The sequence below is a fragment of the Chelonia mydas genome, chromosome 3 (genome assembly GCF_015237465.2).
Source record: "Chelonia mydas isolate rCheMyd1 chromosome 3, rCheMyd1.pri.v2, whole genome shotgun sequence".
Taxonomy (NCBI): Eukaryota; Metazoa; Chordata; order Testudines; family Cheloniidae; genus Chelonia; species Chelonia mydas.
Window position 1 is genome coordinate 35,726,060 of NC_057851.1, and position 14,998 is coordinate 35,741,057.

Here is a 14,998-nt window from a genome sequence, read left to right on the forward strand (position 1 = left end):
CTCTCCTCTCCCTTTCCCCATCACCCGCCCCAGTCCTCTCCTTGCCTCCCCCTCCTATTCATGTATAATCTTCTCCTATTTGATTACTGTTACCCCCACCCTAATATGTTATGTCTATGTAGTATGTCTGGTCTTGCTGCTTTGACAAGTTGCAAAATTGCATAGTTCCATAATTCTACTGGAGAGCCAGTGAAGCATGCAGTCTTTGAAAAGTACAAAAGTTGTAAGTCATTTGCATTTCTGTACTTTTCGTTGCCTTTTTCTTTCTGAAAATCAATTTTAAAAAATCACAAAAACATATTAAAATGTCTAAAATTTTCTATATGTTACACTTATTTTAGCAATAAAATGGCTGCAGTAATTAAGTTATGCATTACTTACCCCTGTTCTTTGAACTTCCAAGAAAATTGCTCTTTGAAATGATTTTTCCCATGCTGCCAACTCACTGCCAAGCTCTACATTAAAATAATGACTCTGGCCATGTCCAACCATGACACTGAAACAATATGGCCTCTGGTCTTCAAGCTCATAGTCCTGATGAATACCTAAATACAAGTTTGCTTGTAGCCAACAATCATCAGCAAGCCAGAGCTGAAAGACATGTTTTAGTAAGTGATATTTCAACTAGTACTAAACAAATCATTAAGGCAGCATTGTCTTATGTCTTCAGCAAGTAACTTTGAATCAGAATGCCTGTTCTCAGTTCTGTTACTGACTCACTGTCAATTTAAACTGCTTTGTGCCTCAGTTTATCTATCTGTAAAACTGTTATTTTAATACTTACCTTTCTCAGTGCAGTGTCATGAGAATCAATTAATGTTTGTAAAGGCTACTGCTCTCAGACCCTCTCATTCACAAGGTCAAAACAGACGAGGTCACCTCTATTTCTCTTTCTATCATCTAATCTAATCCAGGTATTTCTATAGTTTGCAACATACCAATGTAAGCAATGCAATCCTTTATTAAATACAATAAATAGTTATATTTTTAAATGAATTAATATTTTCATGTGGAGGTAGGTGGGGGAGAGATGGAGGGGGTTGGGCAGAGAGACGTAAGACTTCCTGAAGGTGCAAGCAAGTATTCTGGAGAGGTACCATGGATACTGGAATTAGGATGTGAAAATGGATCAAAAGCTTCAGATTAAGGCTCTGACAGAGAGCTGGTGACTGCCACTGGATTTCTGGAGGAGTTTCTCAAAGAAAGCTCCAGAATCCTACTTAGTGAATCTAAGCTCTGGGACTCCAAGCTGGAGAGAGACAGAGATACCTATTATCAGTGAGTTGGGAATAAAGATTTTTTTCAGATGTTCATGGGCATCTGCTTAGAAAGGAACAGTATTTATATATTCTTTTACTTTATATGGGTGCATTTGAATTCGTGCTTTCCTTAACAATGTGAACAAACCTCCCATGTTAATATATTTTTGACAGGTAAGCCATGCCTGCTTGGTGTGGTGCTCTGTCCTCCTCTAGTGGCAGCTAGACCAACTAGAGATTGATGAATCTGCTACAGCCATGGCTGAGAGAGCTCAGCCTTTCAGCTCAGACAACAGAGTTCATGCATTAAGATCTAGAGGTCCCAGATTTGATTGCTGCTGCTGGCAACCCAGCTGGAGTATCAACATGACACATGGTGGCCCATAGAGGGAACTGAAGGGGGAAACCTCTGAAGCCCAGAATGCACTTCCCTGGCAAGGGAGAGCAGAGTATGTAAGGCATGCCTGCTTGGTGTGGCACTCTGTCCCCCTCTAGTGGTGACTAGGTTAAATAGGAATTTATGAGCCTGCTAAGAGGGGCTCTTTTAGCTCAGGCAGCACAAGCTCCTGTATCAAGCACCAAAAGAATCAGATTCAATTCCTGTAGCCAAGGGTTTCAGCATTGCAGACAAAAAATTATTCTTTCAAATACATGAACCCAGCTGATTGACTAAATCAGACAATGAGGACTTTTGGTTGAAGCACCTAATCAAAATATTTTTATTTATGAGCTTATTTTGCATGTTCTTAATACAATATTTTTTTCAAATGTCTTTATAGTAGCATTCCTCTAAGCTAATAGTCAGATTTGAAAATAATTACCTGGTATAAATCCATTAAAGTTAGTGGAGTTTTAACAGGGATAAATTTAAGCTAATTATATTCTTATTTTAGGTCACATAGTTAATCTATATACCAATTGATGCAATTTATCTGTTACAGACATTTTGTACACTTAAAATTTTAAAAAGTTTTAAAAGTAAAACAAATTGAAAAAAAAACCCATCCAACAACAAAAAACTCTCTACAAATAAAAGTACTTTTTGGAACTTAAATGAACTCTATCTTACTTAAATTATGCCTTGCAGACACTGCACCCTGATGTGAAAAATAGAAATGCATAAAAAAAACCCAGAACAATCAAATGAGTTTCTTTCATTTTGCAATCTAAGTCCAATCATGTAGAACTCAGAGGTGATATACAGTGGAATTTGCTTATTATGAACTCAGCTACACAGACACCTATGTTTTCAGTGAAATGAAGAGAAATCCCTGAATTACTTAACTGCATGTCAGCTGACTTACACTCATTTTATAGTGAAGTTTCACCACTTATTATATAAGGTTTCTTTCCATTATAATTGGGTTTCACTCTGCTAAACTCATGTGAATGCAGTAATTTATCACAGGCTTATGCTAGAAATGACAATATGGTGTGGCAGAGGTCCTCCAGAGCAACACGTGCTGTTCTGAAACTGGAGGGAGTGAAGAGATACCCTGCAATCAATACAGGGAATAACAGGATCTCCTTACAATGAAGATTTTAGTGAACTAAAATACTTCATTATAAGAAGTTTTCAAATACTTCAGTTGGTTATTGTTTGATAAATACACAGAGAAAAGCAAAACTAGGTTTGAAGGCTACTATTAATTCCCATCTTCATTTAAAAAAATTATAAGGATGTTCTATAATTAAATCCCCAAATGGCATTTGAAAACATTTTCTTTACCAGTTTCAGATCATCTTAATGCTCTTGATTTCTCATCTATTTCTTTATTTCTGTTTGTTGATATGGAAGATGGGAAGAGTAGACAGGTGTCTGCAGTCAGGATCACATTTTTCTGAGGTGATCTTGGCTGAAATATTTTTTTTTTATTCCCACTGCGCCTCCCTCCAAGACTGCAGGTTAGGGTGGGGGAGAATACCCAAGTTCCAGCAAGTTTTGGGCAGGGGGAAGTCCCAAAATGGAAATAATAACCACGTCCCATTTCACATCTCTCCTATTTTACAGAAAATCTATTTTATAAATGTTTTAGAGATTTTTAATTTTTTTTATCAGGACTATTACTACTTGCATTCCCTCATATGAAATGGTAGCTTTGTTAGTTAGGAGTAACTGTACAGAAATCAAAGGGAGAGACACATTAAAACAAGAAGGCAAGATTTGGGTTTAAAGGACACTAGTGAAAATCAGGATACCTCTCTACATGAGTTAGTGAAATTGCAATATATGGGTAGGGGGGAAAAACTAACTGGGCTCAGACTCCAACACACACACACACACACACACCCCATAATTGGGATCAGACTTCAAAATATCCTAAAATAGCATCAGTATACATAAAAATGTAAGCTTTAAAGTCTGGAATCTCAGGACCTTCCAGTTATAGAAGCAAATGTTGTGTGCCTCATAGGACACCAGGAATTTCCCCTTTTCAATAGTAAAGAGCACTGCACTCCATCCTCTACGTACTTTTCTTATGGTCCAAAAAGGATAGACAGCTGTCCCTAATAGGGCAGATAGGATTTTCCTTTGCGTTGGAGAATCACTAGCAAGCATAAGACTGACATAAGTTAACTCTGTGCCACCTGCTGCTGCCAACCCCTGGAGTAGTGGACATTCTGGAGGCTGTCAGAGGCACAGGGAGGCACAACCAGAGCTCCAGTGATTCTGTGAGCGGAACAGCCCCTGGGGCCATTCTAGCTATTGAAACAGAGACCTGAAGCTGTTGAAACTGACCTCCAGCTGCTCCTCGGGATTGGAAATTTGGGGGAGAGGGAGAGAAGTAGAGAAGAAATATGCCTCTGTCTTCTCCTTCTGTGCCTGAGGATTTGGCTCCCTGGTTGTAGCTCTGCAGAGTCATGAGATATTGGGTGTTAAACTTCTAACTGCTGCAGAACTTAATATTGTCTGTCATGGGCGTTAGGCCAGTGTAAGTTTTATTTGTGTGGGGGGGTGTAATTGCACATTTAATGGGATAGAAGGAAACATTTAGTCTAGAAAAGAGAAGGCTGAGATGGGACCTGACAACAGTCTTCAAATATGTTAAGGGTTTTTAATAGATATTTAGGTCAGAAGGGACCATTATGATCATCTAGTCTGACCTCCTGCACAATGCAGGCCACAGAATTTTTCCCACCACTCCTGCAAAAAACCTGTTATAATGAGGACGGTGATCAATTGTTCTTCACATCCATTGAGGATAGGGCAAGAAGTAATCAACTTAGCACGCAGTAAGGGAGATATAGGTTGGATATTAGCAAACAGTTTCTAACTATTATGATATTTTAACACTGGAACAATTTACCTACAAAATTGTGGAATCCCATCATTGAAGGTTTTTAACATATTAGAAAAACACCTGTTAGGGATGGTCTAGGTTTACTAAATCCTGCCTCCAGTGTAGGTTGGATGATCTCTTGAGGTCCTTTCCAGCCCTACTTTTCTATAATTCTATGATTTTCAGAGTGGGTTGAATTTTAACCAATGTCTATTTGATGCTGATGTTCAGTGGTATGAATTTTCAGTAATAGGAAAAGTGCAGGAAAGAGAAATGTGTGGGTTAAATTAAATAAATCACATTATTTCATTTAAATATATGGTTATCACCACTACATAAGTGATATGACTGTATGTATGTAAATGTATGTATTGAATGACACCTCACCTGTGTACACTAAAATATACACAGAAGAATCCATACCCTGTAGAAAAATAGTCTCCAAAGGCAGATTTAGCTTCTGGGTTTAGATAGGACATTTAAAGTTAGGCAAGCATCCAATATATCTAGTCTTGAGAATGGACTTTAAAAACTATTTACTAACTTACTTTCTACCTGCAACAACAACACAACTGTGCTAATTACAATGGGCTTCTGAAATCTTTTAAAAAAATCTTTTCTAACACAGTAGTTTCTCTAGTGCAATCTGGGTCTTAGAGGCTGTAACTGAGAAATTTTAATCTCTTCCAGAAATTAAGGTTTTTTCCATTTTAATTAATTTGCTCTAAATTTCTATCATTATCATTTATACTGAAGTGTCAACAGAAAGGAGGTTAAAGTGTTGTAGTTGAGCTTTTGTGTTTTAGCTAATGTATTCACCAAGACTGACAATTAAGCATTCATTTATTAAAATGTCAAGAACATTAAGAGTCGAGTCTAAGGTAGTTTATTTCCCACTTTTTTTTTTTAATGAAAAAGCAACCATAGAATTTGCTGTAAGGATAGATCGTCCTTGAAATTAACCTTGCCAGAATAGTAAAAGAAGGACTGAGCATCAAATCAGCAATGGTAATAGTCTGATGAGAAAGAAAACACCTCTTTTTAAAAGGCACCAGGAGTATCTACATCAGAAGCATGCAATCATTTTAGCCTGAACGTGTTTGAGAAGAGGACAAGGAGACAGAATCAATACTTTGGGGCAGATTCTCTGCCCTATTTTGCTACCACTGTGCTGTTCAGATGGTGCAAAGGCAGCAAAAGCCACCCACCATGGAGACAGAGTTGCATTAAAGCAATACAGGGCCCTAGACATACCCCTACATGGCTGTGCTCCTCCAGGCCCTGCCCAACCCCACTCCCGAATTGTTGCCTTGCTCACTACTTGAAGTGCTAGTGACAGGAAACCCCTCCGCCCTTCCCACACTGGCTAGGGCAGCAGCATGGGGCTCTCCCTCCTACCAAGAGTGGCAGCAGCTCTTCTCTTTCCATGTTCAACAGACAAGGTTAGGGAGTATCTGCTTGGGTAGGTGGGCTTGGACTCCAGCACTCTGTCTTTGGTGATACACAGAGTACTTATTTGGGGTGGCATCAGCAGAGCCCTTCAGAGCAGTGGGGGCTTGGAGTTGACACCCCACTGTGATGCATGTGAACATTCTAGCCAGAATATGAATAATGGCCCAGGCTGTGATTCATCGAAGCACGCAAGGGCATGTGACCAGCTCATGTAATAGTGGATTCCATCTTGTGCCTGTACTTTTCCACTAACTGTGCTGGGCACTTTACTTGGAACACTGAAGTTCCCTCCACGTGGCAGAAGCTATAAAAGGGGGAAGCAACATTATCACTTGGCCTCACTCTCCCCATAACTGAACAGCTAAAAACATCTCAAAGACTGGACTGAGGAGATGGTCCCAGGCTGAAGAGATTTTGAGCCTGTGTATGGAAGATTGATTGACTGTTTGTACCATCAGAGAGAGACACTACTTGATTAAAATCCTGTCTAGTGTATAGAACTTAGATTGTGATTTTGTTTTATTTTTTAGGTAACCAATTTTGATCTGTACGCTATTACTTACTTAAAATCTATTTTTCTGTAGTTAATAAATCTGTTTTATATTTTTTACTTAAAACAGTGCATTGTTTGAAGTGCAAATGGAAATCTCCTCAGGAACCAGGGCTGGTGCATTGTCCTCTCCACAGTGAAGGAGGGGCGGTTTCATAAATAAATTTAAATGGGTCAGGCTTTTGACCAGGGCAAGATGGTACAGCTCTGGGGTCCTAGGTTGGAAAGCTGGGGGGAACTGGCTGAATCCTTTCTATTGCTGGTTCATGAGTGGCTGTGTGAGAGCAAGACCTGGGGAGGATTGCAGTTTATCCCAGTCTCAGAAGGGTGAGAGGGGGCCCAGATTGGTATGCCAGAGGGCCTAGCGGTACCCCAGCTCCAGGTTGCACCCCAGGAATGCCCATCACAGGCAGTCCCCAGTGGGCACAGAACTAGTGAAGCTTGCTGCTATACCTCCCTGCCCACAGCCTCCAGTACAGAGGGCACATAAGTGATGGAGTGGAGCATCATGGACAGGGAGTGTAAGTGGGAGGAACGTGATGCTCTTTGGTGAGCCCCAGCTGTCACACAGGTCATTGGAGATAAAGCCTGCTGGTACAAGTTTGACCAGTCTCCATGATGCTCTAAACTGGCCTGGAACAGATAAAATGGTTGTTGGATCTCAGATTATCTGAATTTTCCCCTCTCCTAGGCTTCCTTGAGTGACTGTGTTGGGAGGAGGAGCCATCCTTTGCTAGGCACTCCACTACACTAGGCAAAGTTAGTTGAGCTCCTAATCTGATTCCTCCTGCCCTTGGGGATTTGCCCCCAGCAGGTAAGCAGACAATGAAGCAACAGCACGTGGTGGATTGGGGAAATGCTGAGCAGCTGAGCATCAGAGCACATGCAGCTCACATCAGAGCTGCTCCAGGGGCTGCAGGGGAAGTGATGCCTCTGTCTACCTCCCTATATTGACTGATTCAGAGACTTCTATTTAAAAACCACACGGTATGGCTCAGGGAACACATATTCAACATATAGTCAGATATAAATTCTCTTCTTAACACAGTCAGCTTGGAGGGCCACATACGGGACACCAGTGATTCATACTGAACACCAGTGATTTCTCTTTGGACAGTAAGGATAACATCTGCCTGTCTACCCAGCCATTCCTAATGCACCCAACTCCTCTTTTAACAAAAGAGTTTTTAAAGGGGGAAAACATGTAAAAGTCAATTATTGTTTTACAAAAACGCAACAACCCAGTTACTTTGCCTGGTGCAAAACTAAATAAATAATATTAAAAAAAGAGACGTTACATGATACAGGAATGAACTGCATTGCTCTTTGTAAAGATAAGACTACATTCTGAATTGTAATGGCTGTTTATTACTTGTAATCTAGTGCACCACTAATATGTAGCAATGAACTGAATTTTAAATTCATTGCTACACAAATTACAAAATACAGTCAGATTAGACTAACATTCTAAACCACACGTTAACATCACTGTTTTAATTAAAGGTAAATATTTCTTTTTAAAAAATGGCTCATAAAATGGTTTTCTCCCACTAAAAAGTTATAAGATACAGACTTCATTATGGATAGTTGTTTTATTCATTGTTTATATGGCAGGAACTAATACTAATATTTCTTCAGATTGGAAATATTTTAGAAATGTGCTCACTACAGAGATGATCCAAATTCTAAGTTATCTAATATTTATGCAGGAAATAGTTACAGATTAAGAACTGGTTTTATAGCAGTCAATTAACTATTTGTGGGCTGGTCCCTGCTAAATCAAATTAAGCTGAGTCTATCATTTATATTGTTAAATGTTAGGAAATTGTAAGCTACCTTGGTTAAATGATGTAGTCTGTAATTCTCAGAAGACCTACCTTGTGAACTTTAAATAGAACCTCACAGAGGTGATAGATTTTTTCAGCTCGTACCCAGTCTAGTGTGCTTACCTGTAATACCAAAAACAAAAAACAAAAATACCACACCATTAAAGGACATGCTTTTTTATGACAAGGATTTAAAACATTTTAAGAGATTTCACTAATGATTGTTATGTTGGATGGTTTAATCAAATGCCAACCAGTTTCAATTAATGTATTAACCTAGTATCCGATATTAAGGAAAGAGTTCCTAATAGCATCCTGCTTTCATTAGTGCAGTATCCACAGTATTCTTACAATTAAAATTGTAATGATTTGTTGTATTCTTACTTTAGCATGAATGAAACCCCTTAAAATCTCTGTTGTAAGGTAAATCAGTATTGTTTATTTTATAGCATGCTTAGCCAAATAACTGTCTCAGGCCCTCATTCATGAAGGTACAGGTCTACCATGAGTAAATCTGATTGACATCAATGGAACCAGTGAAGTTCTTACAGACAGGCCTGTACTTAAGTAACTTACTGAATCAGGGCCTTAATTTTCATGTTAGAAACTGAAAGGAACAACTATGTTTTTATAATAGATATAACTGAAAGGAAATCCAGTCATGTAATTGTTTCTTATGGCTTGTCTACATGGCCCTGTAGTGCAGAATTTGGAAGCGTGAGTTGAAGCACATACTAAAGTGTTCCATTGGAATTGCCCCATGTAGAGCCAGCTAGCACAAGCTAAAAGGTACCACATTCGTGTTAGTGTAGTCCTGTTTCAAAAAGGACTATGTTGCCTTTTAGTTTGTACTTCAGAGCATGCTGCCAAGCCAGGTAGACAAGCCCGTGGTAATCATAGGATCATAGAATATCAGGGCTGGAAGGGACCTCAGGAGGTCATCTAGTCTAACCCCCTGCTCAAAGCAGGACCAATCCCCAACTAAATCATGCAATAATACTATCCAGTAATAGTAACATACACTGAGGTGGAGTTCTTTGTCTTTTGGTTTTGACCCTGTGTTCTGTTGACACTGTAAGACAGAAAACTTTGCCAACTTGCAGTGATATTGGGAGGGTTTTTTTTAAGCCCCAACTCTGAGAGTCAGATGATTACATGAGAACCTCTGCTCTCATTTTTTAAAAGAGAGCAAGCCTCTAGTCCATGTACAAGAAGGCAAAAATGAGAACCTTCAAGGTTCTTAAACACAAAGCAAATAAAAAAATCCAACTTTTTTTTTTTAAAAATCACACGATAAGCCCAATCTGATGATTTTTTTAAGGCCCAGTTCTTGGCATAATTGACATTATTGTCAGATGGCCATCTTAATTGGAACTAACAAGCACCACTGTTGACTATCCCAAAACCGATCTGAGAACTGAGTTACACTTTCATCCCTCATAGGAGGATTTCTGGTTTGAGGTTAAGGAACATTGGAAGGGAATCTAGTATTGCTCCTGTCCATGCTGTATCTATTCTGTAGGTAGAGGGACTCATCTTCTAGGGTTCTCTATTTGACACTTTTCACAATTTAAATATTAATAAAAAATAACTTCCATACACTGCATGAAAAAACACTGCTTACATAATTATTTTGTAGCAGTTTTACAAGCAGTTCTTCAGGAGCAATAAAGCTCAAGAAATATTACTTAATATTTATTTGTCAATTTGAAATCTAGCATAATTAGTTTTTAACAAAATTAATTAAAAGCAATTTTTGATATCACATCTGTCCCTGAGCCCCTTTATAAAAAGCATGTTGTTTTAGAATCACTTTAGCTCACGAAAGCTTATGCTCAAATAAATTGGTTAGTCTCTAAGGTGCCACTAGTACTCCTTTTCTTTTTCCTAATTTTAAAACAATTTCAAGTCTCTTCTTTCACATGCACCAAATATTGACTTTAAGCTTTTCCTTTACTACTGTTAGAAGCCAGCAATAACACAGGAACAGCGGTGACTAGAAGTTACTGTTGAATCTGATTGTGCAAGGTAATCTTACACAGAACATATTTTCAGTGAGCCAAATACTGCCGCTCCTTGCTTAGTCCTTATTTATAGGAAAGTTCCATTGTCTTTGATGGAGGCTTGAATAAGGAGTGACTAAAGACTACAGGATTTGGCCTAAAATAACTGCTTCATTAAGTGACTTTCATGCTTCTCACAGAACTGCTCTTAACACCATAAACTAATGGTTGACTCATTACTTCTTATCAAGTCACTGGAAGGAAAAGAATCTTCTCCTGAAAAATTAGAGCTAGGAGAATCCTTAGTTCTTGTTAGTGGTCAGAGGAAAAAAATAAGTATGAGAATCTATTTATGGGTTTAGTGGATTTCCATTTATTTCCCCAGACTCCTACCTAGCTGCTGCTGAATGGCAGTTGCATTTGCCTATGTCTTTTGCTTTGGTTCTTAAGATTAAACAGTTATGAAGAAACATCATGTCACAGAACAAAAGTTATGCACAAAATATTAAGGGGACTACAGCTACAATAGTGTATTATAGTCTAATCCTAATCCAAACCCCGCTGAAGTACATGGAAAGAGTCATTAACCTCAGTGACCTTTAGCTCAGGTTCTGGAAACCCTCATTGCCAGACAAATATTTACAATCTGGAGTGTATTCAGAAAAAAAACAAATATTAGGGAGTTTGTGGGACAGATTTAGGAGGAAAGAATAAATGGTTGTAATATGTTATATGGAAGCTTTGCTAATGTGATAACTAAGCAGAAGTACAGTAGAGATCAGGAATTGTATGAAGGATACAGATACAAAGGATGAAATCCTGACCCCACTGAAGTCAATGGTATAATATCCCGTTGATTTCAATGGGTGTAGGATTTTGCTGAAAGGAGAGATAGAATTATTTAGCATTTCAACCAAATGTAATTGGTTAAAAGGGAAAAATAGCTTTACATCAAGTAATATTCCTGCAGTGAGCTGTTCTAACCTGTGGTAAAGAGATGGTAAAAGCACCAAGACTTGGAATTAGGGCTGCAAAGCGATTAAAAAAATTAAATGTGATTAATCGCAGTTTTAATTACACTGTTAAACAATAATAGAATACCATTCATTTAAATATTTTTGATGTTTTGTACATTTTCAAATATATTTAATTCAATTATAACACAGAATACAAAGCGCACAGTGCTCACTTTATATTTATTTTTTTACAAATATTTGCCCTGTAATAAACAAAATAAATCGTACTTTTCAATTCACCTAATGCAAGTACTGTAGTGCAATCTCTTTATCATGAAAATTGAATTAACAAATGTAGAATTATGTACAAAAATAACTGCATTCAAAAATAAAACAATGTAAAACTTTAGAGCCTAGAAGTCCACTCAGTCCTACTTCTTGTTCAGCCAAGCGCTCAGAAGAGCAAGTTTGCTTACATTTGCAGGAGATAATGCTGCCCGTTTCTTGTTTACAATGTCACCTGAAAGTGAGAACAGGCGTTCGCATGGCACTGTTGTAGTCGGCTTCGAAAGATATTTATATGCCAGATGCACTAAAGATTCATATGTCCCTTCATGCTTCAACCACCATTCCAAAAGATGTACATCCAAGTTGATGACGGGTTGTGCTTGATAAAAATCCAAAGCAGTGTGGACCGACGCATGTTCGCTTTCATCATATGAGTCAGATGCCACCAGCAAAAGGTTGATTTTCTTTTTTTGGTGGTTCGGGTTCTGTAGTTTCCACATCAGAGTGTTCCTCTTATAAGACTTCTGAAAGCATGATCCACACATCGTCCCTCTCAGATGTTGGAAGGCACTTCAGATTCTTAACCCTTGGGTCAAATGCTGTAGCTATCTTTCGAAATCTCACATTGGTACCTTCTTTGCGTTTTATTAAATCTGCAGTGAAAGTGTTCTTAAAATGAACAATGTTCTTAAAATGAACAATGTGTGTTGGATCACCATCCGAGCCTGCTATAACATGAAATATATGGCACAATGCAGGTAAAACAGAGCAGGAGACATAGAATTCACCCCAAAGGAGTTAAGTCACAAATTTCATTAAGATATTATTTTCTTAACGAGTGTCATCAGCATGAATGCACATCCTCTGCAACGGTGGCCGAAGCATGAAGGGGCATACAAATGTTTAGCATATCTGGCAAGTAAATACCTTGCAATGCTGGCTACAAAAGTGCCATGCAAACACCTTTTCTCACTTTCAGGTGTCATTGTGAATAAGAAGTGGGCAGTAAGTGATTCTAAGTCTATCTAAGATACGTCGACTTCAGCTACACTATTCTCATAGCTGAAGTTGCGTATCTTAGATCGATACCCCTCCCAGTGTAGACCAGGCCTTAGCGACTGGCTGAACAAGAAGTAGGACTGAGTGGATTTATAGGCTCTAAAGTTTTACACTGTTTTGTTTTTGAGTGCAGTTGTGTAACAAAAAGTCTACATTTGTAAGTTGCACTTTCATGATAAAGAGATTGCACTACAGTACTTGTGTGAGGTGAACTGAAAAATACTATTTCTTTTTAATGTTATTTTTACAGTGCAAATATTTGTAATAAAAAAATATAAAGTGAGCACTGTAACCTTGTTGTAATTGAAATCAATATATTTGAAAATGTAGAAAAACATCCAAAATATTTCATAAATTTCAATTGGCATTCTATTGTTTAACAGTGCAATTAAACCTGTGATTAATGGCGATTAATTTTTTTTGAGTTAATTGCAGCAGTTAACTGTGATTATTAACAGCCCTCCTTGGGACATTTAAAACTAAACCAGATACTAAAAAATGTACAATAGTCTTGCACTAGTAGGGAGATGGAGTAAAATTAATAACTAACTTTATGATTCAGACACAGGATTTAGTTGTCTGTTTAGGCACTCATGGTTAAGCCTGTGCCCTAAAATAGAGTGTGACTTCAATCTCAGGACATCACTTTGGTTCTTGTATATAATTACAATTAGTAATACTTAGCATTAAATAATGCTTTTCATATTCAAATCACTGTGCCTGCACTCATTAAATTATGCATAATTTTTTCTTCCCTTTAATTTCTTTGCAAGGAGGAACACAGATAAATTACAGTCTGTTGGTGTTTAATTGTTTCTATTACTTCAAAAATAAGGTTGCACTTATTTTTCAATTAAAGGAAATATGAATAAAATAGACCAGTTAGGTAGTCATAGTCTTACAGAAATCACTTCAGTGCTACTTTCTTAATCATATTGTAAAGGTATTACGGAATTATGGAGATGCCATGTATCTCCAAAATTAAGGTTGCATTAAGAATTACACTTGAAACATGGATGAAACTATATGCTATCTCTCTTTCTCTCTCTCAAAATAAATAAATAAATAAATAAACAGAACAGTGTTTACTATTCAAATTTACAGTGCTTACTTTGAGTAGAGTACTGTACATTTGTTGTAAATTTTTACTCTGAACATAACATCATCTAATTTATTTTGTGTTAGTAACTTTTGATGAAGAATGAGTTGAACAAGGTATTTTGGCAGGACAAGCCACCAGAGGCAGAACTGACAGAGGAGGCATTCTTTTTCAAAAGGATGGCCCTACAGCTCTGAGAGGTATGTGATTTAGCTCGGGCTTCACCAGATGAGTTATAAGTTCCCAGAGTTTGTATCCTAGATCTTGGGAAGTCTGCAGAAGAGAGTCTGCTCTCCTGTAGAAGTGCTAAAGTTTGCTGGAGGAGAATAACCCTCCTGTGAAAAGCTTAAGGTGTTAGGGGTGAAATCCTGTCTTGGCCTTCCTGGAATCTCTAGAAAGCCCCTTTTTGCCCAATTACCCACAATCTAATGCCTCCCCAACTCTCACCATTGCTGCCCTATACAGCTACACAGCTCCATCTAATTTCAGCTTGTAAACTGTAAAAATGTTTTATGTCTGTATTTTGCAAGCATGGCAGTTTAGATGTGTTGTTCGCAAAAAAAAAAAAAAACCAACAACAAACAAACAAAAAAAACTTCTGGGGCAGCAACATAGATTGTACCTCTAGGGTAGCCCTTTGAGGTGAGGTTGGGCACCTCTCTCATCTCAGACATCCCTCTCTGGCTGTAGGTGTCACTGTAGCACAGGTTTGGAGTGCAGACAGGAGACCACACCCCACAAGTTTTAGGCAGGCAGCCTTCCCACGGGTGTGAACATGCTCCAAAAGAAAGGAAAAGGCAAACAGAATAATCCTGCAGCCCACAATCCATGCTCACCCCAGTGTTCCTTACAAGGAAAAAGGTAAATAGTCTCTGTCAAGGGGCACAGGGTTCTTAATCCCGTGTGCATCTGAAAAGCTGGGGCTGAGAGTTCTGGGCTCTAATGAAAAGCAAAGCACAGCAAAGCAAAGATCCCGCTATCTATCCAGAAGACCCAGGTGGCAGAGACTTTAGTTCTCCCTGCTCTGTGGGATTGAGAACTCTATTCTCCAGCCCTGTTTCCCTCCGAGGGACCTGGATCTTCCATTTTCATGAGCTGCCCCTCAACAAGTGCAACAGGCCTCACACATGCACTGGGCTGGGGGTATTTGTGCCCAGAGGAGCTTTTGAACCCCTCCCCGCCCTTCTTAACTGGGGTGGGAACCTGTCCCACCACAGGTAGTGAT

General features: G+C 38.5%; 1 protein-coding gene across 1 annotated transcript in view; it reads right to left on the reverse strand.

The window, feature by feature from the left end:
• Positions 1–14,998, reverse strand: part of SNTG2 (syntrophin gamma 2) — a 247,301-nt gene that overhangs the window by 55,203 nt on the left and 177,100 nt on the right. The window contains exons 13-14 of the mRNA XM_043541919.1: positions 8,420–8,491; positions 382–591 (exon numbers count right to left, since the gene is read on the reverse strand). Coding sequence (XP_043397854.1) covers positions 382–591; positions 8,420–8,491 — 282 coding nt within the window. The remainder of the gene's footprint in view (positions 1–381; positions 592–8,419; positions 8,492–14,998) is intronic.